This window comes from Oncorhynchus tshawytscha, linkage group LG02 (genome assembly GCF_018296145.1).
Source record: "Oncorhynchus tshawytscha isolate Ot180627B linkage group LG02, Otsh_v2.0, whole genome shotgun sequence".
NCBI classification, from domain to species: Eukaryota; Metazoa; Chordata; class Actinopteri; order Salmoniformes; family Salmonidae; genus Oncorhynchus; species Oncorhynchus tshawytscha.
In genome coordinates this window covers 66,970,245-66,995,566 of record NC_056430.1, presented here as the reverse complement: position 1 = coordinate 66,995,566, position 25,322 = coordinate 66,970,245, and the positions used below count along the sequence as shown (strand labels likewise).

The 25,322-nt window shown below is 42.0% G+C and overlaps 3 protein-coding genes across 3 annotated transcripts; all 3 read left to right on the top strand.

The window, feature by feature from the left end:
* Positions 1-28: 28 nt before the first annotated feature.
* LOC112264107 (ADP-ribosylation factor-binding protein GGA3) lies at positions 29-7,655 on the top strand. The gene is made up of 17 exons (XM_024440703.2): positions 29-143; positions 771-855; positions 1,057-1,132; positions 1,227-1,325; positions 1,438-1,561; positions 1,665-1,768; positions 2,142-2,222; positions 2,371-2,508; positions 2,742-2,823; positions 2,937-3,056; positions 3,250-3,486; positions 3,711-3,772; positions 3,924-4,159; positions 4,389-4,684; positions 4,826-4,995; positions 5,599-5,709; positions 6,055-7,655. The coding sequence occupies exons 1-17, from the start codon at positions 104-106 to the stop codon at positions 6,163-6,165; spliced, it is 2,172 nt and encodes a 723-aa protein (XP_024296471.1). The 5' UTR covers positions 29-103; the 3' UTR covers positions 6,166-7,655.
* A 187-nt stretch (positions 7,656-7,842) lies between these two features.
* LOC112264117 (small ubiquitin-related modifier 2) lies at positions 7,843-10,259 on the top strand. Its single transcript, XM_024440706.2, has 4 exons — positions 7,843-8,084; positions 8,689-8,820; positions 9,167-9,238; positions 9,594-10,259. Exons 1-4 carry the CDS (start codon positions 8,064-8,066, stop codon positions 9,657-9,659), a joined length of 291 nt encoding a protein of 96 aa, XP_024296474.1. The 5' UTR covers positions 7,843-8,063; the 3' UTR covers positions 9,660-10,259.
* Positions 10,260-11,875: 1,616 nt separating this feature from the next.
* LOC112264126 (jupiter microtubule associated homolog 1) lies at positions 11,876-23,928 on the top strand. Its single transcript, XM_024440713.2, has 5 exons — positions 11,876-12,055; positions 13,494-13,636; positions 21,882-21,982; positions 22,168-22,195; positions 22,498-23,928. Exons 1-5 carry the CDS (start codon positions 12,000-12,002, stop codon positions 22,623-22,625), a joined length of 456 nt encoding a protein of 151 aa, XP_024296481.1. The 5' UTR covers positions 11,876-11,999; the 3' UTR covers positions 22,626-23,928.
* Positions 23,929-25,322: the final 1,394 nt, after the last annotated feature.

Below are 25,322 nucleotides of genomic sequence, written 5' to 3'. Positions count from 1 at the left end.
CGATTTGAGAATGTGCTCCTCCCTCACCACTTTTTCCCGTTCACGACCGGTGCCCCGCGGCTCAGCATAATCGAATTGGCCCATTGGTGTCTCCGCAGTGAATATGGCGGATGCGGAAGGGGAGTCGCTGGAGTCGTGGCTCAGTGAGTTACATGCTTGGAAATTAAATTATACGTACTTCTTCATGCGTCGTTTTAAATTGGCAATTCACAAATTGGCAATTCACAACTACATCACCAGTGCCAGCTAGATTGTATATTTTATACAAAGGGCAACAATGGCTATGTTCATTTATTCGTGTTTTGAGTCAATGTTTGGGTCATGAAAGGTGGCTTGCAATGAGCTAACGTTAGCCAGCTATCAACATGTTTTGGCAACAACAGTTCATGTTCACAATGTACACTGAATGCGACCATTTGACTCTTGTTAGGTAGCTAGCTAACTAAGCTTTTTTTTTTTTGCTAGTTGTCAAGATTTTTGGAGTTAGTTTGCTAGCTAGATAACTTAGCAACTACTGTAGTTGTTTACAAATCACTCACCAGCAGACTACACAACTCTGTGACTAGCTAACTGCCAACCTAGCTACCTAATTTACTGCAAGGGCTGCCTGCATTCGACTAGATCTTGCTGTACTTGCGTCAAGACGAATGTGCTGTAACTTTCATGACATGTTTGACATTCATCACATTCAGATGTCAGCCATCAGCAGTTTTTATAAAGGAGCCTCTGAAAACTCAGTCAGAGATAGATATTCATGTGACCCCCTACAGACAAAGCCACCAACCCATCCAACAGGCAGGAAGACTGGGAGTACATTATAGGATTCTGTGACCAAATCAACAAGGAATTGGAAGGGTATGGATGCTTTTTCTATGCTCTTCAAGTAACGTAATGTTAAGGTATTAATTTCATTGTAATAAGGTTTTCTGAAGATGTAACAATGGTTGTAACTTTTTACTGTTGTCAACAGCATAACCTCAAATCAGGCTCATTTGGAACTGTTGAATCCTTAAATTGTTTGAGATTTGTTCTGATAGTATATGATTTTAATTTCAGCCCACAGATTGCTGTGAGATTGTTAGCCCATAAAATCCAGTCCCCACAAGAATGGGAGGCGATACAGGCTTTGATGGTGCGTAAACATCCCACTCTTACATTGAGTATTTGTCATTTATCACTAGGCCTATAATTCTTGGAGCTTTAACATTGACTTCTCACTGTTGCAGGTTTTAGAAGCTTGCATGAAGAACTGCGGGAAAAGGTTCCACAATGAAGTTGGGAAATTTAGGTTTCTAAATGAACTCATCAAAGTGGTGTCACCTAAAGTATGTAGATAATATCAGATGTTTTCTATTTTCTTTAATCCCATAGTTCTGTATGTAATTTGTTGCTTTGTTAAAATGAAATCCATCCAGATTAACCCTGTTCCTGTTCCAGTATCTAGGTGACAGAGTGTCAGAGGTGGTGAAGAAGAGAGTGGTAGATATGCTCTTCAGCTGGACACTCTCTTTACCCAATGAGGCCAAGATCAGTGATGCTTATCAAATGCTGAAGAAACAAGGTAGGATTTCAGCATTTTAAAATGACCCTATTTCAGGTTTTCATTGGTTTTTAGCCAATACTGTAAAGTCGCCATGTCACTTCTAACTGTTGCCTTTTTTCAGGTATTGTCACAGTTGACCCTGAGCTTCCTCTGGATAAGACACTGATGCCGTCGCCCTCCTCCCGGCCCAAGAACCCTGTGTTTGAGAACGAGGAGAAGAGCAAGGTGAGATCCTTCCTTCTTATGATGTTTGATGGAAGATCTTTGTATACGGTCGCTATAAATTCACTTTGTGAAGAACGTGTTAATCTTTCAAAAAAATGTTTGATTTCTGTCTTTGGGATGTAAATAGCATAGGCTAGATTGTAATGACATAGCCATAATCTATAACAATTACACTATAAAACCCAGCTGACTATCTCACCCTCTCTCATTGGTCCTGGCATGTTTGCATTTCTGAGCTTCAAGTTGATCTATGATCAAAGATGTTTTCTCAAGCCCTGGGATCTGTCACAGGGATTGGCTGCTGTGACTGGACCCTACTGTGGGAAACAGACTAGAGTACTAGAGACTGACTTATTATTATCTCTCTCTGTAGCGACTGGCCGAGCTTCTGAAGAGCAAAAAGCCTGAGGATCTACAGGAGGCCAACCGCCTCATCAAAAACATGGTCAAAGAGGTTAGCAGTAGTTGTTAGGCAGTAGTTGTGTAAACAGAGCTGCTACACAAACATGACGACGACCATAATGATGACAAGTGATTGAATCCGGCCCTCTGTCAGTCACTGTATCCCAGTGGGTTTAAGGCAGGTGTGTGCTGTGTTTCAGGATGAGGTGAGGCTGCAGAGAGCGTCGAAGCGCAGCAGCACCCTGGAGGAGGTCAACAACAGTGTTAAACTGCTCAACGAGATGCTCAGTCACTTCAGCAGGGACCAATCAACGGACGGAGACAAGGAGCTTATCAAAGTTGGTCCACATCTTACTTCACTATCACTATTGTAGACTCTTCCCTTCATAAAATTGGAGATAATCTATAAAAAGTGTCTAACTTTGGAAAATAAAACGAAATTGCTTCCAGGACAATGAAAGTTTTCTTTAAAATATTTTGTTGTTAAAAGCACATTAATACACTTTGGAAGCATATATGAAATGTGTTGTCATCACATAATATTATTATTGGTGTTGTTTTTTCATTTCAGGAGCTTTACGGTGACTGTGACAAGTTGAGGGGGACTGTGTTCAAGCTGGCCACAGAGACAGAGGACAATGACAGCAGCTTAGGTAACCAACACTCCATGAGGCCTGCCATCTTATTGTCCAAAATAGTCAAATCCCTCCCATCATTGGTCATATTGATTGATCCTTTGTGACCTTTGACCTCTCGTGACCCCCAGGTGACATATTGCAGGCCAGTGATGACCTGTCCCGTGTCATCAACTCCTATAAGAGGATTGTGGAGGGACAGACTGTCAATGGAGAGATGGAGCCACTTGGACTGTCAACTACTACACAATGTAAGAACATGACGGTTCACAGATTTGATTTTCTACCAGGGATTATCCATTTTTTCCTTTCTGGGGCCCAGGTCTGGGGATTCTTTACAAAATAATAAACCCCCCCTTCATCTGAGATCACATTGGTGTATTATTGTATTTACCATCTTGGACTGTTTCACCCTAATCTTTGTCTCTTTCCATCCCTGGCCAGGTACCAAAGACAGCAACCATTCTGAGATCCTGGTAGACCTGGCTGGTCTGGACCTCCAGAGCCCCTCCCCACCAGAGGATCCTCCTCTAGCCCAGCACGCAGACTTCATCCCAGCCGACCTGCTGTACGGGTCTGCCCCCCTCCAGGATCTTCAGGCCTGCCCTGCCATGGAGGACCCCAGTCCCAGAAAACCCTCTGCTGCACTGTCTCTACTGGACAAGGAGCTCCTCTCTCTAGGTACAGCACATCCTGTATCAACACCTTTTGTATTGGATCTGATAAGAAAGCATTAGACTTGTGTATGTCTTTGTGATTCATGTTTTTGACATTGAATTCACATAGTAGACTCACCTAATCCCCACATATATTGCCAAAGTCTCTCCCTCTTCCGGGAAATGTGGGTTTTCTTAATAGAATAGGAGAATAAATTGACTGATATATTGACTGTTTGTTTGTTTCAGGACTTAATGACCCAGTTCCTGCAAAAGATGACTTGAATAATCCGTGGAGGACATTTTTGCAGGTAAAATGGCCATTTTCAAGTGTCCTAACCAGTCAGTACTTTCAGAAGCATTTATCTGGTAGAAATATTTATCCTTCCTGGAAATATTGATCTTAACTATGTCAGCTTGACACACATTGTTTAATGTGATGTTAAACCCCTTCTCTTCCAGGCTCCCAACCCAGTTTTGGACCTGTTTGGCAGCGCCCTCCCAGCTACTGTATTCTCTGCAGCTTCTACGGACCAGTTAGGAGCTTCTACAACAGAGCCTGTTTCTAAGACAGCCGCCCCACAATCCTCAGTGGCGGCCTCCTTCCCCTACCCCAGTGCTGCTGCCCAGGCAGTCTCCGCCTCCCTGAACCACAGTCTGCAGGACCTGGACATGTTGGATTTGGGTAGCCCCAAGAGGTGCTCATCTCTACTACCAATCATACTTTATGTTCCTGTGAAGGCTAGATGCTAGCTAGCATGTACCACACCATGTAACTGTGGAGGCTTGAAAGTGGATAACTGAAGTAATATTTAAATGCCACCAAATGGCGTTATTGCTTGATCTATTCTTTTGAGTGTATGCAGTAGGGATGGGCGGTACAGAGTGCAGGTCTAATGTCCATCCATCTGTCATCATCTACCATAGCATGCCTGGTGTGATCAACACTGGCGACCTGTTTGGGATGGGTGAGGCTATGGGTGCCACTGCCTCCCCGAGAATTGGGATCCCCGCCTCCAGATCCAGCCCTCTCCCTCTGGGTATCCTACCGGCTGCTGCTGCTGCAGCCCCTACCTTGTCCCCTAAGACCCAAGCTGATGACAGCCCCCTTCTCCGCTCCCTGTCCCCCATCCTGATTCTCCCGCTGGGGCAGGCCAGCCCAGCCAAGTTCCCTGAGATCTCCCTAAGTAACGTCCACGTCCCCCTAGAAGCCATCAAGCCAAGTGAGTCCCAGGAAGACCTTAGCCTGCCTTCAGGAGTTTCTGGGTATTGTAGTCTGGTCAACACAGATGGCTCAGTACAGTGGCTGGAAGTGCAGATACTGAGTGTTTTCTTCCTCTCTCTGTCATTCTGTGATGTTTAAGGCAAGCTGTGTCCTGTGACGGCCTATGATAAAGACGGGGTCCGCGTTCTCCTGCACTTTGCCACCGACTGTCCGCCGGGCCGGCCGGACGTGCTGGTGATGGTGGTGTCCATGCTGAACACGGCACCTCTTCCCGTCAGGAACATGGTCCTACAGGCTGCTGTACCCAAGGTAAGGTTGACTTGGACAGTGGACACTCGCGCTGTTGCAACCTATTCAATTACACTGTGGTCTGTACTTACACTGTAGTACAGGGATAATCAACTAGATTCAGCCGTGGACTAATTATTATCTCGAGCGGATGGTCAGAGCCAGGACATAATTACAAATCATTTGTAGACTGCAAATTGACTGCAAGAAGATATATTTTAAAACCTTGCTTACATTTGTTTATGATCACATATCTCTCTTGTGTGTGGGAATAATGAGGAACAGATTCCCAACATTAAAATCACTTGGAGCTGATTTCCTGGTGTTTTGACAGTATTTTATGTCCAACAATGGAGAAAAAAAAGTTTGCTCAGAACCTGGGGGGCCAATTAAAACCAACGCTGCCTGCTGTAGTTGATTAAAAGAACTCATGAGCATCATTCTTGTAGCATACTTGAATCCTCACACTCCTGACAAGTGAGATATGTTCAGTGAGGTACTGCTTCAGACAGGCAGTGAAGTTTGTTCAAACTATAATATTTGTGAGTTAATATATATGAACCGAAGCCCGTCTTCAAACTGTCACTGATAAACCCCCCCCATTCATTCCTTCCCCCTTGCCAGTCGATGAAGGTGAGACTACAACCGCCCTCGGGAACTGACCTGGCGCCTTTTAACCCCATCTTTCCCCCCGCCGCCATCACTCAAGTCATGCTGCTGGCCAACCCACTAATGGTGAGAGTCCTCCTAGTGTAGTCAATGAGAGTTATTAATCTGATATTTGCATGAGTTGAAAATGTGGTTATGGTATAATAAGATATTCCACTTAGCAGATGTGTTTTTTGTCTGTGTGATCCCTGCTAAGGTTCAGGATCCATTATTCCATCCTTTGTTACTTGGTCTTTATGATTCCTTACATCACCTACCCATGTCTCATATCACCTGGATCATTTGTGTGCTTTAGTTTGAAGTCAAAATTATGCTACAATGCTAACCAGCAAGCTAAACTGGCATGCTTACTCTGTGCCTGTGTGTGTGTGTGTGTGTGTGTGTGTGTGTCTCTCTCTCTCTCTCTCTCAGGAGAAGGTCCGGATGAGATACAAGCTGACGTTCACACTGGGAGAGCAGCAGTGCACAGAGACTGGGGAGGTGGACCAGTTCCCCCCAGCCGAGATATGGGGGGCTCTATAGCCCCCCTAACCCCAAAATGGTGCCAGGGACAATACAGCAACACATGGTGGGGACAGCTTGAGTCAGTTGACGCTACAAAGACTATTTGGGGGAGAATCAATGTATTTGCGAATGTTTCATATACTAGTAAGTTATTAAGCGCTATTATCATTATGCCATTCGTTACATTGTCCTTCTGTTAGGTGTCATGTTTATTTATATATACTTCAAACCCAATCTTCTCTGAATGGAATTGTTACAGAATTGCTGCACTTTAGAAATGCCATACAGACTTACAATGTTTGATTTTAGAGCAGTCATATACACTTGGAAATTTAACTTTAAACGGTCAAGAAGAGCCAGCCTAGCATGTGATAAGAGTGGAAGTTATCACATGATATATATCTGGCACTTACACAAGACTTTTACAATGAACTACCAGTAATTGGACAGGGAAAATCTCCCGATTGTCACAGTTAATGGAAAAGAAGCCATAGACTAGTAGCATACATGTATCTCTTTTCCACCTGCCCCCTTTCACTTTATTCCAAATACGATACCTCAAGTAGAAAATGATGGAGCAGATAACTGACAGTACAGACAGCTAAATGCTGAACACTTGCATAATGTTGTTGAGAAGGTCTTTGAATATATTCAAAATAATTATTTGTATTTTGGGAGTGCTATTTATCTGGTCAGGTGAGAATTTTCTATTTCTACCTATATATTTCTATTAGTGCTATTTTGACATGTTTCAGTTATGGGAGGTGGTGGCCTGCCAAGTTGTGTGACTGTGAATCTTTAAGTATTTATTTATTTATTTATTTTTAGGTGCTTGTCATGAAAGTATTGGTTTCCAGAGATGGTGTTAGTTAAGCAAGCTCTGTCTTCTGTTTTGAGATCAGTTTACTGCTGAAATTCTTCCCTGCATACTTAACTTTGAATGGCTTGGTAACAATTTAATATTAGTTTGTAGAAACCTGGGGCTTATCCAGGAGGGTGAAATATCGCAGCACTTTCAGATAGACCTGTATTGAGTAGAATAGGGAAGCTTGTTTGAATAGGGAAGCTTGTCAGCTCTATACATTACATTTCTATCTGCGACAGCTTAACCCTTGCATCCCCATTCAAACAGCCTATGGGGAAGGTGCTTTGCCTGCAGTGGTACAATAGGACATGAATCGGTATCTCAAAATAGGGCTTATGGTTGTCCCTTGCAATGTACTTGTATGTAACAGGAGTGTCTGACTATCTATATCTATTCTGCCTGTCTGCGTTATGAAGCCATTTTCTGTTATCAGTACCAGTGTTACAATGAGAGGAGTACTCTTCCAAACTTTAATATAAATTGTTGTTCTATTTATTGTCCATTTTAGAGATTGGCAAATTAATTAATGTGCATTAAATGTGTGGTTATTTAATGGGATTGAACAGAAGTGAGTACTGTATATGTATTTTCGAAGAACTGTTTTACCGCATGAAGAATTAAAGTCTTAATTTTAAAGAATTGCCACATGCTGTATGGTATGTTCATATGCCTGCCCTAACCCACTTGCGCCCATACAGACGTTGATTTCCGGCGAGGAAACGCCTATAAATAATCAAACCTCCTGGAACATGTCATTTTACTTTTGTATTTTTAAGTTTAGTTTCACACCAACAAGCAACACTGGGCACACACACTGTGCATGCTCAGAAATGTAACACTGCACACACACTGTGAATGCTCAGAAATGTAACACTGTGCACACACTGTGAGTGCTCAGAAATGTAACACTGTGCACACACTGTGAGTGCTCAGAAATGTATCGTCATGGAAAAAGAGCAGCACAGACTGCTCTCCAAACTGGCGCAGATGGAAGTCGCGCTCCTGCCCAAGCTTCGTGGAGAAAGCGCAAAGTCGCTGAAGTGTAGCAGCCATGGCAGACGAAAAACCCAAGGTGAGCAATGAAACGTATTTTATTCGCAATATAGACAGTGAAGTTGTATTCTCGTTATGTTGGCCTGTATGATATTCTGAAAAGGTTTGGGGTTTAGAGCAGCTAATTTACTTAACCGGTTGATTTAGTAGGAAATATTTCTGAATCGGTCTGGACCGCTTGCCTAGGCTAACTGCTAGCGTGTAGTTAGCTAGCGAATAATATCAGTAACAATGTGGCTTTTGTGATTTATTCATGTTTTGTCAGTCAAAATCAGTTTAATTTTCTAATTTAAATGTAATTCATATTCATGTGTTTTCTTGTCATGATGCGCGGATGCAACCTAGATGGCTAGCTAGCTAACGTCGAGGGCCCGTGCCCAAATAACAGTATGGCAGCTAGCTACATACAGTTGTTAGCATGCTAACATGATCAATTAGCTTGTTGTAATTGTTATGAATCGGGAGTATTCCGTGCAGAACATTGCACTTCACAATAATGTCTATCCAAATATCATAATCCGTGATTTGAAACTTAGTTTAATGTGAGGGATAGTTTAGTTACTAGAGAATGTACCAAATATCCACTCCCTTCTCTAATCATATAATGTTTTATTTGTTTTTAGGAAGGAGTAAAGACGGAGAACAATGACCACATCAACTTGAAGGTGGCAGGACAAGACGGCTCAGTGGTGCAGTTCAAGATCAAAAGGCACACACCTCTCAGCAAACTCATGAAAGCATATTGCGAAAGACAGGTAAGGCAACATCCATTGACTAACAAACATGCATGTGTAGGACATGGGGATGTGTGAAACTTACTCCTCAGCCTGAAGTATCCCCACTTGCGATAGGGAGTAGCTAGCTTTCCATGTGGCGCGGTCTGGTAATACGCTTCAGGAGGGAGGTCACGTGTGCTAACAAGGCAGAGCTCCCGAGTTCGCGCAAGGTATAAGCCGAATCGGGAGGAAGTGGTACTCGCTACCTGACGACCTGTATACATGCACTCAGACTGAGGGTTTTATTGCCATGCACAAGTTCCCTTGATTGAAGAATTGCGTATTTGCAGTTCAAATTTTTGTGTCTTGTGATGCCTTTCCACAGGGCCTGACGATTAGGCAAATCCGGTTCCGGTTTGATGGTCAACCCATCAACGAGACAGACACACCAGCACAAGTAAGTTGGTCGACAAGGTTTGTTATTGTTGGATCAAATCCTTGGTTCCTCTTATATGTTTGAGTTGACTGTTCATTGGCAAATGGATTTATCCTGTGGCGGGGTCTGCCTCCAGGACCACATAGGGCCCCTGGAGGCAGAGGTTCAATCCCTTACTTCCTCTCCTATAATCCTCTCATCTGGCTCTCCATTTAACATTCTGATCTGAACCTGTCAATAAAACTTCAAAATACCCCCCCAAAATATATTTGAAAAACATGTTTTATTCTGCCCACGAAGAATGTTTACACGGGTAGAAAAAAACATAAATTGCTGATGCTATAACTGATCTTGACTATGACTTTTGTTTTGTCAGTTGGAAATGGAAGATGAAGACACAATTGATGTGTTCCAGCAGCAAACGGGAGGTTTTCTTCACTAGGGGCCTATGTTCCCCACCAACACCCCTACCTCCCCTGTCAGCTCGCCTCTACGTTCCCTAATAATGTATTTTCTGAAACTCTGCTTCTAACTCCTATCCCTAGGCACTTAATGCCAATCTGAAAAGATTGGATAGGTTTGACCAATATGTTAATATGACTTGCTGTGTTATAGCCGTACTTCCAATCCTTTCAGGTATACAGGAGTTGGGTCAATTTGGGGTTCAGCATACCTAGTTCTACACGTCAATACCATTCATTCTGACATTCACATAACATACGGTTGTATATTATTGAGTTTATTCTGTACAAAAACATCTGAGTGAGAGTACCCATTGTCAGATCCTGTTTCATGTGCTGAACTAATCCAGCAATCAAAGCCTACAATTCTGGACAATGTCTTTTGGAAGGTGTGTAAGTTCTTTACATCTAATTCACCCGTTTTGACAATTGCTGGTCAGACTTCTGTTTTCAGAGATGGATTCTTTCTTTTTAATAATTGTAGAAGTTGTTTGCGATGCAACTTGTATTGATGTTCTCCAATAAGCCTGCATTTAAATCGACTCACATGTTATTGTTAAATAAATTGATTCTTTTTTAAATATGTCTCTGTCATATATACAGTGCCTTTGGAAAGTTAAGACCCCTTAACTTTATCCACATTTTGTTAATTTTATACATTTTAGAATAAGGCTATCCCCCCTCAAGCTACACACAATACCCCATAATGATGACGCAAAAATAGTTTGACATTTTTGCAAGTTTATATAAACACTGATTACATTTACATAAGTATTCAGATCCTTTACTTTGTTGAAGCACCTTTAGTAGCAATTACAGCCTCGAGCCTTCTTGGGTATGACGCTACAAGCTTGGCACAACTGCATTTGGGGAGTTTCTCCCATTCTCTGCAGATCCTCTCAAGCTCTGTCTGATTTCCTCCAGACATGACGCATGGCATTTGGGCCAAAGAGTTCAATCTTGGTTTCATCCGACCAGAGAATAATTTCTTATGGTCAGTCTTCAGGTGCCTTTTAGACAAACTCCAAGCAGGCTATCATGTGCCTTTTACTGAGGAGTGGCTTCCATCTGGCATTCTACCATAACTGCCTGATTGGTGGAGTGCTGCAGAGATGGTTGTCCTAGAACATTCTCTTATCTCCACAGAGGTACTCTGGAGCTCTATCAGAGTTACCATCAAATTCTTGGTCACCTCCCTGACCAAGGCACTTCTTCCCCAATTGCTCAGTTTGGACAGGCAACTAGCTCTAGGAAGAGTCTTGGTGGTTCCAAACTTCTTCCATTGAAGAATGATGTAGGCCACTGTGTTCTTGGGGACCTTCAATGCTGCAAAAATATTTTGGTACCCTTCCCCAGATCTGTACCTCGACACAATCCAGTCTCTGAGCTTTACGGACAATTCCTTTGACCTCATGGCTTGGTTTTTGCTCTGACATGCACTGTCAACTGTGGGACCTCAGACAGGTGAGTGCCTTTCCAAATCATGTCCAATAAATTGCATTTACCCCAGTTGGACTCCAATCAAGTTGTAGAAACAGCTCAAGGATGATCAATGGAAACAGGATGCACCTGAGCTCAATTTTGAGTCTCATAGTAAGGGTCTGAATACTTATGTAAAAGAGATATTTATGTTTTTTATTTTTAATAAATGTGCAAAAATCCAAGTTGCGACATAATGATGATGATCAACCATCCGTTTACACAGGAAGCCCAATTCTGATATATTTTTTTGCTAATTGGTATTTTGACCAATCAGATCAGTTCTGAAAAAGATCTGATATGATTGGTCAAAATACCAATTAGTGGAATATAGATCAGAATTGGGCTGCCTGTGTAAATGCATTCTAGGTGACCTGTCTGAATCATATAGTCAGATTTTTCATTATTGTTCTCTGTTGTATCAACTGACTGATTCTGTATGGGGGGTAAAAACAGAAGTATTTGTCAGGAAAATATTTATCTCAAAATGTTTGATTGTACAGAAAGGAGGGTTATAAAATCTCTAGATTCAGACATCATATGGATTATTTTTTGTTTGTTGCTAAGGACGGTTTGCTTTTCCTTGAGCGCGCAGGTCGTACACCGATTCTCCAATCAAATGCATGATTTATGAGTCAGGAACCAATCAGAAGAACGAATCGTCCTTTTGTGGGTGGCAATTCAACCATGGAAACGCCCTCTTCACGTTTTTTTTTTTTAAATCCGATTGATCATTTTGCTTGTACCGGGTGGAGTAAAACGAGTCTGAGGTGGTGAAATATTGGTCTAAAATCGTCTTGTTATTTGCAATAGCTTATTAACTCCTACCAGCCTCTCACAAAATGACGACGACAACTATATATTCAGGCATGGAAGCCGGAGCAAAAAGCAGCTCCAGGTAAGCCTCATGACATGTCAAGAGCCTTGCATTTTCAGCCAAATGTCAAATGATGCAGCCCTCCTCTAGACAGCTAAGTTAGCTAGCTAACCTTTAACTAGCTAGTTGTCAAACAATAGACACCTTTCTTAACCTGTTCGTATTAATGGCTTTTTAAATTATTTGTGAGCGGATGTATTTCACGTTAAATGCGTCTGTGGACACAACCACCGTTGACATTTGCCTCTTTGTATGTGGAACAGGCTAACTAACGTTAGCTTGCTAGCATTTAGCTAGTGAATGTAGCTAGCTAACGACGTACTCGTAGGTGTGTAAAAGCATGCTAATGGTTCTAACTGATTGCCTTCAAAGGAATCAACATTTGCTTCTTTTATTCAATGCAGGGTGCATGACACTAGAGCCAGACTGCTAGCATGAAACTTGTCGTTGGCTAGCAAATCAATAACAGTTCATTTTATGGTTGGGTGGGGCCCCCTGTGGAAGATGATTTTTCTATCCGACTAACGTTAGTAGTATCCACTTTGCCAATCACGACCATGCAGCCCTCTTCCATAACCAGATTTGCTCAAATTAAATATTCACTAACCAGCTATTCGGCTAGCTAGTTACTGATTTGCAAAACCAACTATGCTAATCAGACTTAAATTATTTTACATCTGGTTGGTTTAGCCGGCTTGATTAAGGTTGATATCAGGCCGAAGCAGCTGCCCCACATACAGAGACAACTGGCTACAATGACATCTGGATATTTTATGACCCGCTGGTTGTAGTGTGCCTCTGGGGCAAGTGGGATGGGGGAACCTAAAATGTCTGTTATCGTAAAAATCGATCAAGTGAGCTTTCACCTGGTTTACATTTATGCAAGCACAAGGCATGTAAATCAAAAATATATATTTAATTGTTAATCATAGCAGAAGGTATTGTTTTTTTAAAATCATTATCTCAATGCAGAGAAGCTGCCATTTCAAAGATTCTTTCATGCTTTAAAAATCCTCACATTTGGTCTCCATGGTTTTGTCACACCCATTTTTCATCCTCTTCTAAGTCCTCGGCTTAAAGGTGGGTTCACTCACTGCAGGAAGAGATAGTGGCGCCAGCAGGAGCCCATCTCTAACATGAATTCAAAGCATTTTGTGTGTCAGCATAGATTAGCTCTAGTCAATGTGTCAGCTAACCAGACCACCATAATGACAGTAGTCAGGAAGGCTCTAATGTAGTGTTGCGCACCAGACACAGACTTCCTCCCAAAATAGCCTGGGGATGATGCCCTTTGTCCTGTGCGAAATTTCAGACAGGTGTGTATTTATTATTATTTTTTCTTCAGTAGGAACTCTTAGAGGGTACAAATCCTAGTTTAAGGCTATACCAGTAAGAAGTATACAAGTTAGGCTAGTTATTTTATTTTTCTCAATACTTTTCTCATTGCTTTGTCTCTTAGGGTCCTGCGCCCCCCTGGAGGAGCCTCCAACATCTCTTTTGGCAATGATGAGGAAAAGCCCCCCAATCGCAAAAACAAGATGGCCTCCAACATCTTCGCTGAACCAGATGACCCACACGCTCATCGGAGGAACAACCCACCTGGTAACCCATCACCCTACCTCAGCCTCTTGTGTAATACTTATACTGTGCCTCTAGCTGTATGTAGCCTATGTAATTTATCAAAACTTCTCAGTGCGGGTCCTTAGTCTTTAAATCTTAAATTCATTTATCTCAGATTCTTAAATGCAACTGAGATGACTACAGTGTTTCCATTATAGTGCCACTGCTTAATTGTTGCAGTTATTACTATTTTATCAAATAATACTGGAGGTGCACTTTTTCTAAAGCTATCCAACCATGTGTGCACGTCATGTGCGAGTCGGGCCGTTGCCAGAGAACAAGATTTCCTATACATTTTTTGTTATTTTTTTAGGATCCCCATTAGCTGTTGCAAAATCCGCAGCTACTTATCCTGGGTCCACATGAAATATGACAATACAGAACATTAATAGACAAGAACAGCTCATGGACAGAACTTCATCAATATTTTTTAAAAGGCACGTGTAGCGTACATATCAATACATACACACTATCTAGGTAAAATATGGAAGAGGTGCTGTGAGGTGTTGCTTTATCAGTTTTTTTAAACCAGGTTTGCTGTACATTTGAGCAATATGAGATGGAATAGAGTTCAATGCAATAAAATGGCTCTATGTAATACTGTGACTTTTCTTGCATTTGTTCTGATTTTGGGGACTGTGAAAATACCCCTGGTGGCATGTCTAGTGGGGTAAGTGTGTGTCAGAGCTGACTATGCAAACAATTTGGGATTTTCAACACAATGTTTCTCATAAGAATTATACCTTCGACTATAATGAAGAGCAAGACGTGCCGCTTAACTAGGTCTTTCCTTGCATCACTCGACGACAATAATCAAGATGAGACAAAACTAGAGCCTGCAGGACTTGCTTTTTGGAGTGCGGTGTGAAAAAAGCAGAGCATCTCTTTATTACGGCCAACCCTCTCCCCATCTTTATAACCATTTGAATCTATATGTTTTGACCATGACCGTTTACAATGAAAGGTAACGCAAAGTAATTTAGTCTCAACTTGTTCAACAGCCACACCATTCATTACCAGATTCAGCTGAGGTCTAGAACTTAGGGAATCATTTGTACCAAATACAATGCTCTTAGTTTTAGATGTTCAGGACCAGTTTATTACTGGCCACCCTTTCCAAAACTGTCACAACTCTGTTAAGGGTTTCAGTACTTCGTTAGCTGTGGCTGCTGACACTTATGATTCAACCATATAGATATACATGGACAAACATGCTTTGTTTTAATGCCAGTGGCAGGTCATTGGTAAAAATAGAAAAGAGTAGAGGGCCTAAAGAGCTGCCCTGCGGTACACCACACTTTACTTGTTTGACATTTAGAGAAGCTATTAAAGAAAACCCTCTTTCTATTAAATGGCTCTGAATCCAGAGTATGGCAGAGATTGAAAAGCCATAACATTTACGCCACCATTAAAAAGTTTGCGGTCACTTAGAAATGTCTTTGTTTGAAAGAAAAGCTAATTAAAAAAGAAAAAACAACTTGTTGTCCATTTTAAAATAACAAATTGATCAGAAATACTGTAGACATTGTTAATGTTGTAAATGAATATTGTAGCTGGAAACGTAAAAAAAAAATGTAATGGAATATCTACATAGGCGTACAGAGGCCCATTATCAGCAACCATCACTCCTGTGATCCAAAGGCACGTTGTTAGCTAATCCAAGTTTTTATAATTTTAAGGCTAATTTTATTAGAAAACCCTTTTGCAATTATTTTAGCACAGCTGAAAACTGTTCTGATTTAAAGAAGCAATAAAACTGGCCGCCTTTAGGCTAGTTGAGTATCTGGAGCATCAGTATTTGTGGGTTTGATTACAGGCTCAAAATGTCCAGAAACAAAGACCTTTCTTCTGAAACTCGTCAGTCTATTCTTGTCCTGAGTAATGAAGGCTATTCCATGTTAGAAATTGTCAAGCGGTGACCCCAGCATCCCTGTTGACATTGAGACTGGTGTTTTGCGGGTACTATTTAATGAGGCTGCCAGTTGAGGACTTGTGAGATGTCTATTTCTCAAACTAGATGCTCTAATGTACCTGTCCTCTTGCTCAGTTGTCTTCCACTCCTCTTTCTATCCTGGTTAGAGCCAATATTTGGTCAACAGTGATGCGCATTAACCTTCTTCCTGCAATGAAAGTACAGATGACCAAAAGTATGTGGACACCTGCTCGTCAAACTGCTTTTTCCTAACTCATTGGCATTAATGTGGAGTTGGTCCCCCCCCTTTTGCTGGGAAGGCTTTCCACTACATGTTGGAACATTGCTTCGGGGACTTGCTTCCATTCAGCCACAAGCATTCGTCAGGTCGGTCACTGAAGCTGGCCGATTAGGCCTGGCTCACCGTCGGCATTCCAATTCATCCTAAAGGTGTTCGATGGGATTGAGGTCAGGGCTCTGTGCAGGCCAGTCAAGTTCTTCCACACGGATCTCGTTCTGTATGGACCTTGCTTTGTGCATGGGCGCATTGTCATGCTGAAACAGGGAAAGACCTTCCGCAAACTGTGGCCACAAAGTTGGAAACACAGAATCTTCTAGAATGTCATTGTATGCTATAGCATTAAGATTTCCCTTCACTGGAACTAAGGAGCCGAGCCCGAACCATGAAAAACAGCCTCAGATCATTATTCCTCCTCCACCAAACTTTACAGTTGGCACTATGCATTCGGGCAGGTTGCGTTCTCCTGGCATCTGCCAAACCCAGATTCTTCTGTCGGACTGCCAGATGGTGAAGCTTGATTTATCACTCCAAAGAACGCGTTTCCACTGCTCCAGAGTCTGATGGCGGAGAGCTTTACACCACTCCAGCAGAACCTTGGTATTGTGCATGGTGATCTTTGGCTTGTGTGCGGCTGCTTGGCCATGGGAACCCATTTCATGAAGCCCCGATGAACAGTTCTTGTGCTGACGTTGCTTTCAGAGGCAGTTTGGAACTCTATAGTGAAGCAACCGAGGACAGAAGATTTGTATGCACTTCAAAAGTCTGGATCTGTGAGCTTGTGTGGCCTACCACTTTGCGGCTGAGCCGCTATTGCTCCTAGACGGTTCCACTTCACAATAACAGCACATACAGTTGACCAGGGCAGAAATTTGATGAACTGACTTGTTGGAAATGTGCCACGTAAGTCACTGAGCTGTTCTGTAAGGCCGTTCTACTGCCAATATTTTTCTGTGGTGGTGGCATGGATGTCGTGGGGACGGTAACATTATTAATAAATGTATATATTATACATTTTATTTGTTTAGCTCACATAATACAATTTAAAAGTGTGCATTAAGTTGTCTAAGAATAAATGTGGCAAAAAGGAATGTAGACATTAATTAATGCATAAAATTAGCACTGGCCAATAGTCTGGGAGAGGAAAAAATACCAGTCAATGTAAATGCATTTGACTTGTCATGCTTATCAGTCTATAGGTTAATTTGCATAATTTAGTGAATTCAATTGGTGCGTGTGTTTTCGTTATGTGTCTATCACACGCATGTCGTGTGATGACGTTGCCCTCTTTGGGTACAGCAAGCCCCATCCCCCTCTCCCTGCCTCCTTCAACTAGGCTGCTGTGGTCAGAGAGGTCGTAAATTCCTGAGAAGACCCTGCCACACAGTATAAGAGGCAGAGGAAATTTTCATAGAGAACAAAGGAATTTCTTCCACCTCACAGAACTTGAGGTACGACCAAATTTCATGTTCCGGAGAAAGTTTAAAAGATCGGTGAAGAATCCAGCTTAGCTCAAACAAACTGGCCCGTTTGTTACAACTTGGGGAAGCTCATGGGAGACTGTGTGGCCACATTACCATAACGCTGTTATATAATAGCCTCAGATATGAGGTTTACATCTAATTGTTGTATAAGATGAATGAGTGAGCATAATACTGTTTGTAAAATTGTGTAACATGATTTTGGACTGTTTAATGAAGGAAAATACAATTCCTTTTTGATTTGAACTAAATCAGAGGACCGCCCCTGAGCCCAGTTAGGGTCAGGCATCCTGGGACAGCCCCTTTTCTGCAATTCCGAATAAAACCCAACTTCGTGAAAATATCACCAGACCATGTTTTTCTCCATTAGGAGAGGACTAAGGTTGTAGACCATTGCTGAATCTTTTAACCATACCACGTGGTTAAACTCCTAGACTATCAATACTGACAGAATAAGAACAAGTGTTTGATATAAATTACTAGTCTGCAGCTATGAATTCGGTATCATTGAATGCGAAGAACGGCAACCGCCGAAACATCCATTCTATAACAAATGAATGAATGTCACTCTGAACCATCCCCTCTAACCAAGTTAGAGTGGACGAAACTCCAACAGAAACAAACTTTTCACCAGCGATCAAGACGACACACTGAGCGTAAATATATATTTTTTTGAGCAGTGTAAAGGGAACACTTAAACACAATGTAACTCCAAGTCAATCACACTTCTGTGTAATCAAAATGTCCACTTAGGAAGCAACACTGATTGACAATAAATATCACATGCTGTTGTGCAAATGGAATAGACAACAGGTAGAAATTATAGGCAATTAGCAAGACAGCCCAACACCGTGCAGGACGTTTGGCATTTGCCAGAGAACACCAAGATTGGCAAATTCGCCACTGGCGCCCTGTGCTCTTCACAGGTGAAAGCAGGTTCACACTGAGCACATGTGACAGACGTGAGACGTCCGGAGACGCCGTGGAGAACGTTCTGCTGCCTGCAACATCCTCCAGCATGACCGGTTTGGCGGTGGGTCAGTCATGGTGTGGGGTGGCATTTCTTTGGGGGGCCGCACAGCCCTCCATGTGCTCGCCAGTGGTAGCCTGACTGCCATTAGGTACCGAGATGAGATCCTCAGACCCCTTGAGACCCCTCCTAATGCAAGACAATGCTAGATCTCATGTGGCTGGAGTGTGTCAGCAGTTCCTGCAATAGGAAGACATTGCTGCTATGGACTGGCCCGCCCGTTCCCCAGACCTGAATCCAATTGAGCACATCTGGGACATCATGTCTCGCCCCATCCACCAACGCCACGTTGCACCACAGACTGTCCAGGAGTTGGCGGATGCTTTAGTCCAGGTCTGGGAGGAGATCCCTCAGGAGACCATCCGCCACCTCATCAGGAGCATGCCCAGGCGTTGTAGGGAGGTCATACAGGCACGTGGAGGCCACACACACTATTGAGCCTCATTTTGACTTGTTTTAAGGACATTATATCAAAGTTGGATCAGCCTGTAGTGTGGTTTTCCACTTTAATTTTGAGTGTCACTCCAAATCCAGACCTCCATGGGTTGATACATTTGATTTCCATTGATCATTTTTGTGTGATTTTGTTGTCAGCACATTCAACTATGTAAAGAAAAAAGTATTTAATAAGAATATTTCATTCATTCAGATCTAGGATGTGTTATTTTAGTGTTCCCTTAATTTTTTTGAGCAGTGTATAAAGGCAACTGAAGGCAGTCTTCATCAGTGTGTCACACACCACTTTGCAATGAGCTGGAGGCAGTATGCATTTTGAAATCATAGTTGTTGCACACCTGAACAGTTTTACTACGCGCTTTGCCTTGCTCCAAAGTAGCCTTGCCAAAATCAGACTATCTGTGGAGGCAATTATTTTGTTAACTTTCTTTCATTGTCTTCTGGCCAAAGGCACAATCCTAGTCATATTACCAACCAATGCTAGATGCATATTAGATCTACCCTTTTTCAAAATTTTGAACAGCTATTTTCATCTCACATGAAACTGCTAGTTTTTGACAACTTTGTTTCCAGCTAATTGCAGTATGGAACCAACTTTCGCGATTGCTTTTTAATGTTTGTTTTTCTGTAACCTAGGCCTACTGGTTGCCTGACTTTCTGTCTGGATGACCAAACTGGCTCCGCTCGTGCATGTTGATTGTCTATCCCTACCAAATGCGTTCATGACACCCAGGTTAAAATGCCAAAACCAAGTATATTTATTTTGGGGTTGAAATGCATATTAAACATTTTAGCTAGCTGTTGCTCGGGGATGCAAACTAGTCACTTTTTTTTTTTTTTTTTTTTTTTTGCCAAAAGGTATCCTTTTTGGGCCCTCACTAGTTTGCATCCCTGAACTTGCTTGCTAATTTGTCCTGGGAGATTAACATGGGTTGTTATTTTACCTGAAATGCATAGGTTTGATTAAAAACATTTTATTTGTATTTATAGAATTTTGATGGTGGTTGGCAACCAACTTTAAGGTGCATTACCATCACCGACTGGAGTGTGGACCTCCATCTTTCAATGACACGTGGGTAAATGCTCGTAATAACCAATGAGTAGATGGGAGAGGCGGGACATGCAGCGCGTCAAATGGCTAAAATAGAACCAAGTTCTTCTATTTTAACACCTGGCTATGCAGGAGTCTGATGCGCTTGAGGAGTTTGGATGAAATTATTGAATAACATGTACATTTTATTTTGCAACGCTCACAGATGAAACCTGTTGCGCCCTCTACAACCACTGATTATTATTTGACCCTGCTGGTCATCTGACTGTTTGAACATCTTGCCCATGTACTGTTATAATCTCTACCCGGCACAGTCAGAAGAGGACTGGCCACCCCTCATAGCCTTCTTCCTCTAGGTTTCATCCACTGTGCTTCTGCATTGCTTGCTGTTTGGGATTTTATGCTGGGTTTCTGTACAGCACTTTGTGACATCGGCTGATGTAAAAGAGGCTTTATAAATACATTTGATGGATATGACTGACTTGATCATTGCCCTTGCTAGTTTGATTTGTTTTAACATTCCCAGTATTAGTTACATTGTCTGTCAGTTTTTTGGGGGGGTTTTCCCCCCCAAAAATAGTCACTGAAACAAGCAAGGTACCTGATGGTATTTACAACCTGATGGAATTATTTGGACTACCAAGAAATGTATTGGTGAATTATATTAACCATGCATTCAACTGCATCCCATCTATTGTCAACAATGCCTCACTTTGCATCATGTATTTTTTGGGGGGTAAAATATAACCTATTTTTAAAACCTCAGTTTGGTTTTGTAGCATGACCTGGGTATTTGATATTTTTTTAATGTAAATTATGGTTGTCTAGTCACATTTGTAAATGAGTTAACTCTGTCAGTTCCACTTTAAGAGCCAGCCCTAAATATACAACTTTTTGCCAACTGGCTCATTTCTGGAGTGGAATATCAGCAGGTGTGCGCAGACCTCACAATTGATATTAAATTTCATTCCAAGTGGCATTTTAAGAAGGTCTTAAATTCAACTTCATCGAACCTGGAGACAATCTATGGAGATGCAAGTTGCAACTTCCTCCACAAGAGGGCAGATTGTGTTCATGTATGATGCTGTGATTCATGTTCGCTTCACACAGCTTATAAGAAAAGCTGTCACCGTGTGTAGGAAATGGCCAATTTAACTCCAATCCATAGTCATTACATTAGCTCTTCCACTATTGATCTTCCTTCCTACACTGAATCCCAGCAGGGCTGAGTCTGAGCCATTCTGGAATATTCATGAGGATCTCTGCGTTGCCTGCAGTGAATGCTCCCGTTTCAGGTCACAATCAACAGCCTGGTCAACGCTATGCGACTGATGTCGTACTGCATGAGGCAAATGGTGGTCGCAACATATACTGACTGGTTTTCTGATCCATGCCCCTAACCTTTTTTTTTTTTAATTCTTTTTTTTTTAACAAAGATATCTGTGACCAACACTCGTATCTGTATTCCCAGTCATGTGAAATCCATAGATTAGAGCCTAATGAATTTATTTCAATTGATGGATTTTCTTAACTCCGACTCAGTAAAATCTCTTGCCGTTTGATATTTTTGTTCAGTGTATAAATCCAACTGACTTGTCTGATTAGCAGCTGTTGAGTAGGGGAGTTCGGCATGCTGTCTGAAAGGTCAGGTGGGGAGACTGAATGGTTTTTGGCTTGTCCCCAGGCTGGGTGTTGAATTGGAGTGTTTCCAATTCAACTCTCACTCTTCCTCCAAACTTTCCTTTCTAGGTCATAACTTACAACCCCTTGTGATTTAGCAATTAAAAACAATCCATGAAATGGCAGAGCTAAGCAGTTTTAGTTTCATTCTACTTGATTAGGTGTTTGGCTGCTTATAACTCTATCAAGTATCTGAAACGTTATCACTTCTGGCATGAGATGTTCTTAAATTAGAATGTAAGCCCTCAATCACTTGGTGATTAGCCAGGCAATTCCCAGGGATTGAGACTCAAACTGTGTCAATTCTGTGTATCTACAGGTGGGAAGCCCACCGGAGTGCTGTGTGGAGAGCCCTCAGCCCCACTGAGGAGATGTGCTGCCCAATCTTCCTCCAACAACCACGAGGACTCCAACGCCGGGGTGAGATGGCGCAACGCTGTGTGTGTGGGGGTGATAAATCTGGAATTTCCCATGTTGACGTTTCCTCAAAGTTAAACAATGGGCATTCCTTATTGAGGATTTTCTTTCACTTTCATGTATTTGGCCTACTCCTTTCTGTTGTGTTTTCTAATCACTTACCTTTTTGTCCCTTCATCTCCTCTTAGACTGGAGACAATGACGTGGGAAATGCTGGTAAGGACTATTTTAATGATTCTTGCTAACTTCCACTGTTAAACAAGTTGTCCAGATTAAGACTACATATTCATGTCTGTAAACTTCTAAGAAGGTTCATTTTATTCACAATGCTAGTTAAATTATAGGGAAAAATATGATTTTTAGTATGGTATGTAGTGTTGAAATGTTGAACATTTGTAGTTTCTGTCTATCGATTTTGTTTTTATTACCAGATGTTTTTAAAAGCTTCAAGTGGCAGTATTACATCTTTAAATGTTTGAGTGGCAGGCATGTTATCCTGTCTCCTTACCCATGTTTAGATAACGCTGTGGAGGTTGAGGTCATTCCTGCCCCAGAGCAGAGGAATGAGGCCTCTCAGCCCGCCGCTGGGATGACATCAGGCCGCAGGAACCCCCCAGGGGGAAAGTCCAGCCTCATCCTCGGTTGAGGTCCCTCTCCTTCTCTATCTCTCTTTCTCAGAACTCTGCTGTCCTTTTCTCTTTTTTAAAAGAAGAATCTCCACCTGTTCATCTGTGAGTCCAGGAATTTCGTCCCGTCCTCTTCCTCTCCTCCCTCCCTGAGTCCATTGTTTTGATACCCCCTCTTTTTTAATTTTTGTATGTTTTTTTTGACAGAAGCACTTTATGTACCTGATCCAAGCCCTTGGCATATGTAGTGCTGTAGTCACAGGCCCTCTGGCCAAAGGGCATGAGGTTTAAGTTGTCCCTCACTCCATCCGGTGTCAATGGCAAAGTTCTGATGCGCGATCGATAAGGTTTAAACAAAAAACAAAAAATACTCAAATGGATTTAATATGAAGTTGTTGCTTTTGCACCGTGTTCATTGTCTGGTAAAAACTGCATGCACGCCTGGTTTGTTCCAAGTCCGACTCAACCAAAACATTTTGGTGAAGCCTTTTGTTTAAAAAAAATAAAAATCTATTAAAAAAGGAACTAAAAGTTTTACTGTGAACGTTTCATTTTAATTGAAGGTTATACTGGACTTTATTGAGTCATATTAATTCATTGTTGGGGTACATGATCTAGTGTTGCATGAAGTTTGGGACTTGAACATTTCTATGGAAACTCAAATCCACACAGGGGATCCAAACAGTTTACTCAAACCCCGGTGTCATTATTTCTGAAGACTAAATTCAGTGAATATGTCCAGAAAATGGGCTTTCTAATGTCATGAAATGGAGAACAAGATGACATTTTATTGTATCTGATTTTATTTATTTTTTGGAAGGGAAACTTTCTCAACAGCTAAAGTATGCCTGTTTGTGTGTGGTACTCCATCTGATAGAATGACAAGTGACCTTATGACAGCTCTGCCTAGTTCTCATTTTACTTTTCTTTTTTTTTTTTTTAAATTCTCAATGTTGGACAATTTGGTACGGTAAGCAAATTGCTCAGTTCTTGTTCAAACTTCTGTCATGGTCTCTCTTACAGGTCTGATGCCTATTTTACTGTCTGCCTTGTACAGGGAAAACCTGTGGTTCTATGTATTTACACATACATGCATGCATACATACATATATAACACACAGGTCAATTTTGTTCAAATGTAATTTAAATGAAATTGCACACATGGCTTTAGTGAATTCATGTTGAAGTGCTGTTCTGCAGATGTTGAACGGTCAGCTGGGCTACATGACCGTTACTTGTTCATCCAAATTCATGCAGGTTTGTTTTATCACTGTAAAAGTCGCAATGAATATTGGCGCAAATTAAATGTCACTTTTGACCATACATGGCTGTCTTTTATTTCTGAAGGTAATGGCGCAGTTGGCTGTGTCGTTATTCAATGACCTATATACATTTTTGAACTGGGTGGTTCGAGCCCTGAATACTGATTGGCTGACAGCAAACATATTTTTACTGCTCTAATTACATTTGTAACCAGTTTATACAGTAACCGCCATAAGGCACTTCGGGGTTTGTGGTACAGTGCCTTCGGAAAGTATTCAGACATTTAGATTTTTTTCCGAAATTGTTACAGCCTTATTCTCAAAGGGGTAAATAAAAAAATCCTCTTCAATCTACACACAACATCCAATAATGACACAGCAAAAATAGGTTTTATACATTTCTGCAAATGTATTTAAAATACAGAAGTACCTTTTTTCTATTTACATATTCAGAGACTTGAAATGTATCTCAGGTGCAGGTAAAGTCAATTGATTGGACATGAGTTGGAAAGGCACACACCGGTCTACATAAGATCCCACAGTTGACAGTTTTTGCTCTGACATGCACTAAGGCATTAGGTCGATGGAATTGTCTGTAGAGCTCCGAGACAGGAATGTGTCGAGGCACAGATCTGGGGAAGGGTACCAAATTTCTGCAGCATAGAATGTCCCCAAGAACACAGTGGTCTCCAATATTCTTAAATGGAAGTTTGGAACCACCAAGACTCTTCCTAGAGCTGGCCGACTGTCCAAACAGCAATCGGGGGAGAAGGGCCTTGGTCAGGGAGGGACTAAGAACCCGATGGTCACTCTGACAGCGCTCAAGAGTTCCTCTGTGGAGATGGTTGTTCTTCTGGAAGGTTTTCCCATCTCTGCGGCACTCCCCCCATCAGGCCTTTATGGTAGAGTGGGCAGTAAAAGACATGACAGCCTGCTTGGCGTTTGCCAAAAGGCACCTAAAGACTGACCATGAGAAACAAGACTCTGTTCTGATGAAGCCAAGATTCAACTCTTTGGCCTGAATGCCAAGCTTCACGTCTGGAGGAAACCTGGCACCATCCCCTACGGTGAAGAATGGTGGTGGCAGAATGCTGTTCTTCAGAGGCAGAAACTGGGAGACTAGTCAGGATTGAGGCAAAGATGAATGTAGCAAAGTACAGAGAGAACCTGTTCAGGACCTCAGACTGGGGCGATGGTTTACCTTCCAACAGGACAACGACCCTAAGCACACAGTCAAAATAATGCAGGGGTGGCTTCGGGACAAGTCTCAATGTCCTTGTGTGGCCCAGCCAGAGCCAGGACTTGAACCCAATCGAACATCTCTGGACAGAGCTGAAAATAGCTGTGCAGCAACGCACCCCATCCAGCCTGACAGAGCTTGAGAGGATCTGCAGAGAAGAATGGGAGAAACTCCCCAAATACAGGTGTGCCAAGCTTGTAGCGTCATACCCAAGA

Excerpts from the sequence above, each read along its gene's own strand:
- LOC112264126 (XM_024440713.2), top strand. The coding sequence starts at position 12,000 with ATGACGACGACAACTATATATTCAGGCATGGAAGCCGGAGCAAAAAGC. Across the intron at positions 13,637-21,881 it reads TCGGAGGAACAACCCACCTG|GTGGGAAGCCCACCGGAGTG; the intron begins GTAACCCATCAC and ends GTGTATCTACAG. Across the intron at positions 21,983-22,167 it reads ACGAGGACTCCAACGCCGGG|ACTGGAGACAATGACGTGGG; the intron begins GTGAGATGGCGC and ends ATCTCCTCTTAG.
- LOC112264117 (XM_024440706.2), top strand. The coding sequence starts at position 8,064 with ATGGCAGACGAAAAACCCAAG. Across the intron at positions 8,085-8,688 it reads TGGCAGACGAAAAACCCAAG|GAAGGAGTAAAGACGGAGAA; the intron begins GTGAGCAATGAA and ends ATTTGTTTTTAG. Across the intron at positions 9,239-9,593 it reads AGACAGACACACCAGCACAA|TTGGAAATGGAAGATGAAGA; the intron begins GTAAGTTGGTCG and ends TTGTTTTGTCAG.
- LOC112264107 (XM_024440703.2), top strand. The coding sequence starts at position 104 with ATGGCGGATGCGGAAGGGGAGTCGCTGGAGTCGTGGCTCA. Across the intron at positions 1,133-1,226 it reads AGGCGATACAGGCTTTGATG|GTTTTAGAAGCTTGCATGAA; the intron begins GTGCGTAAACAT and ends TCACTGTTGCAG. Across the intron at positions 2,509-2,741 it reads GAGACAAGGAGCTTATCAAA|GAGCTTTACGGTGACTGTGA; the intron begins GTTGGTCCACAT and ends TTTTCATTTCAG.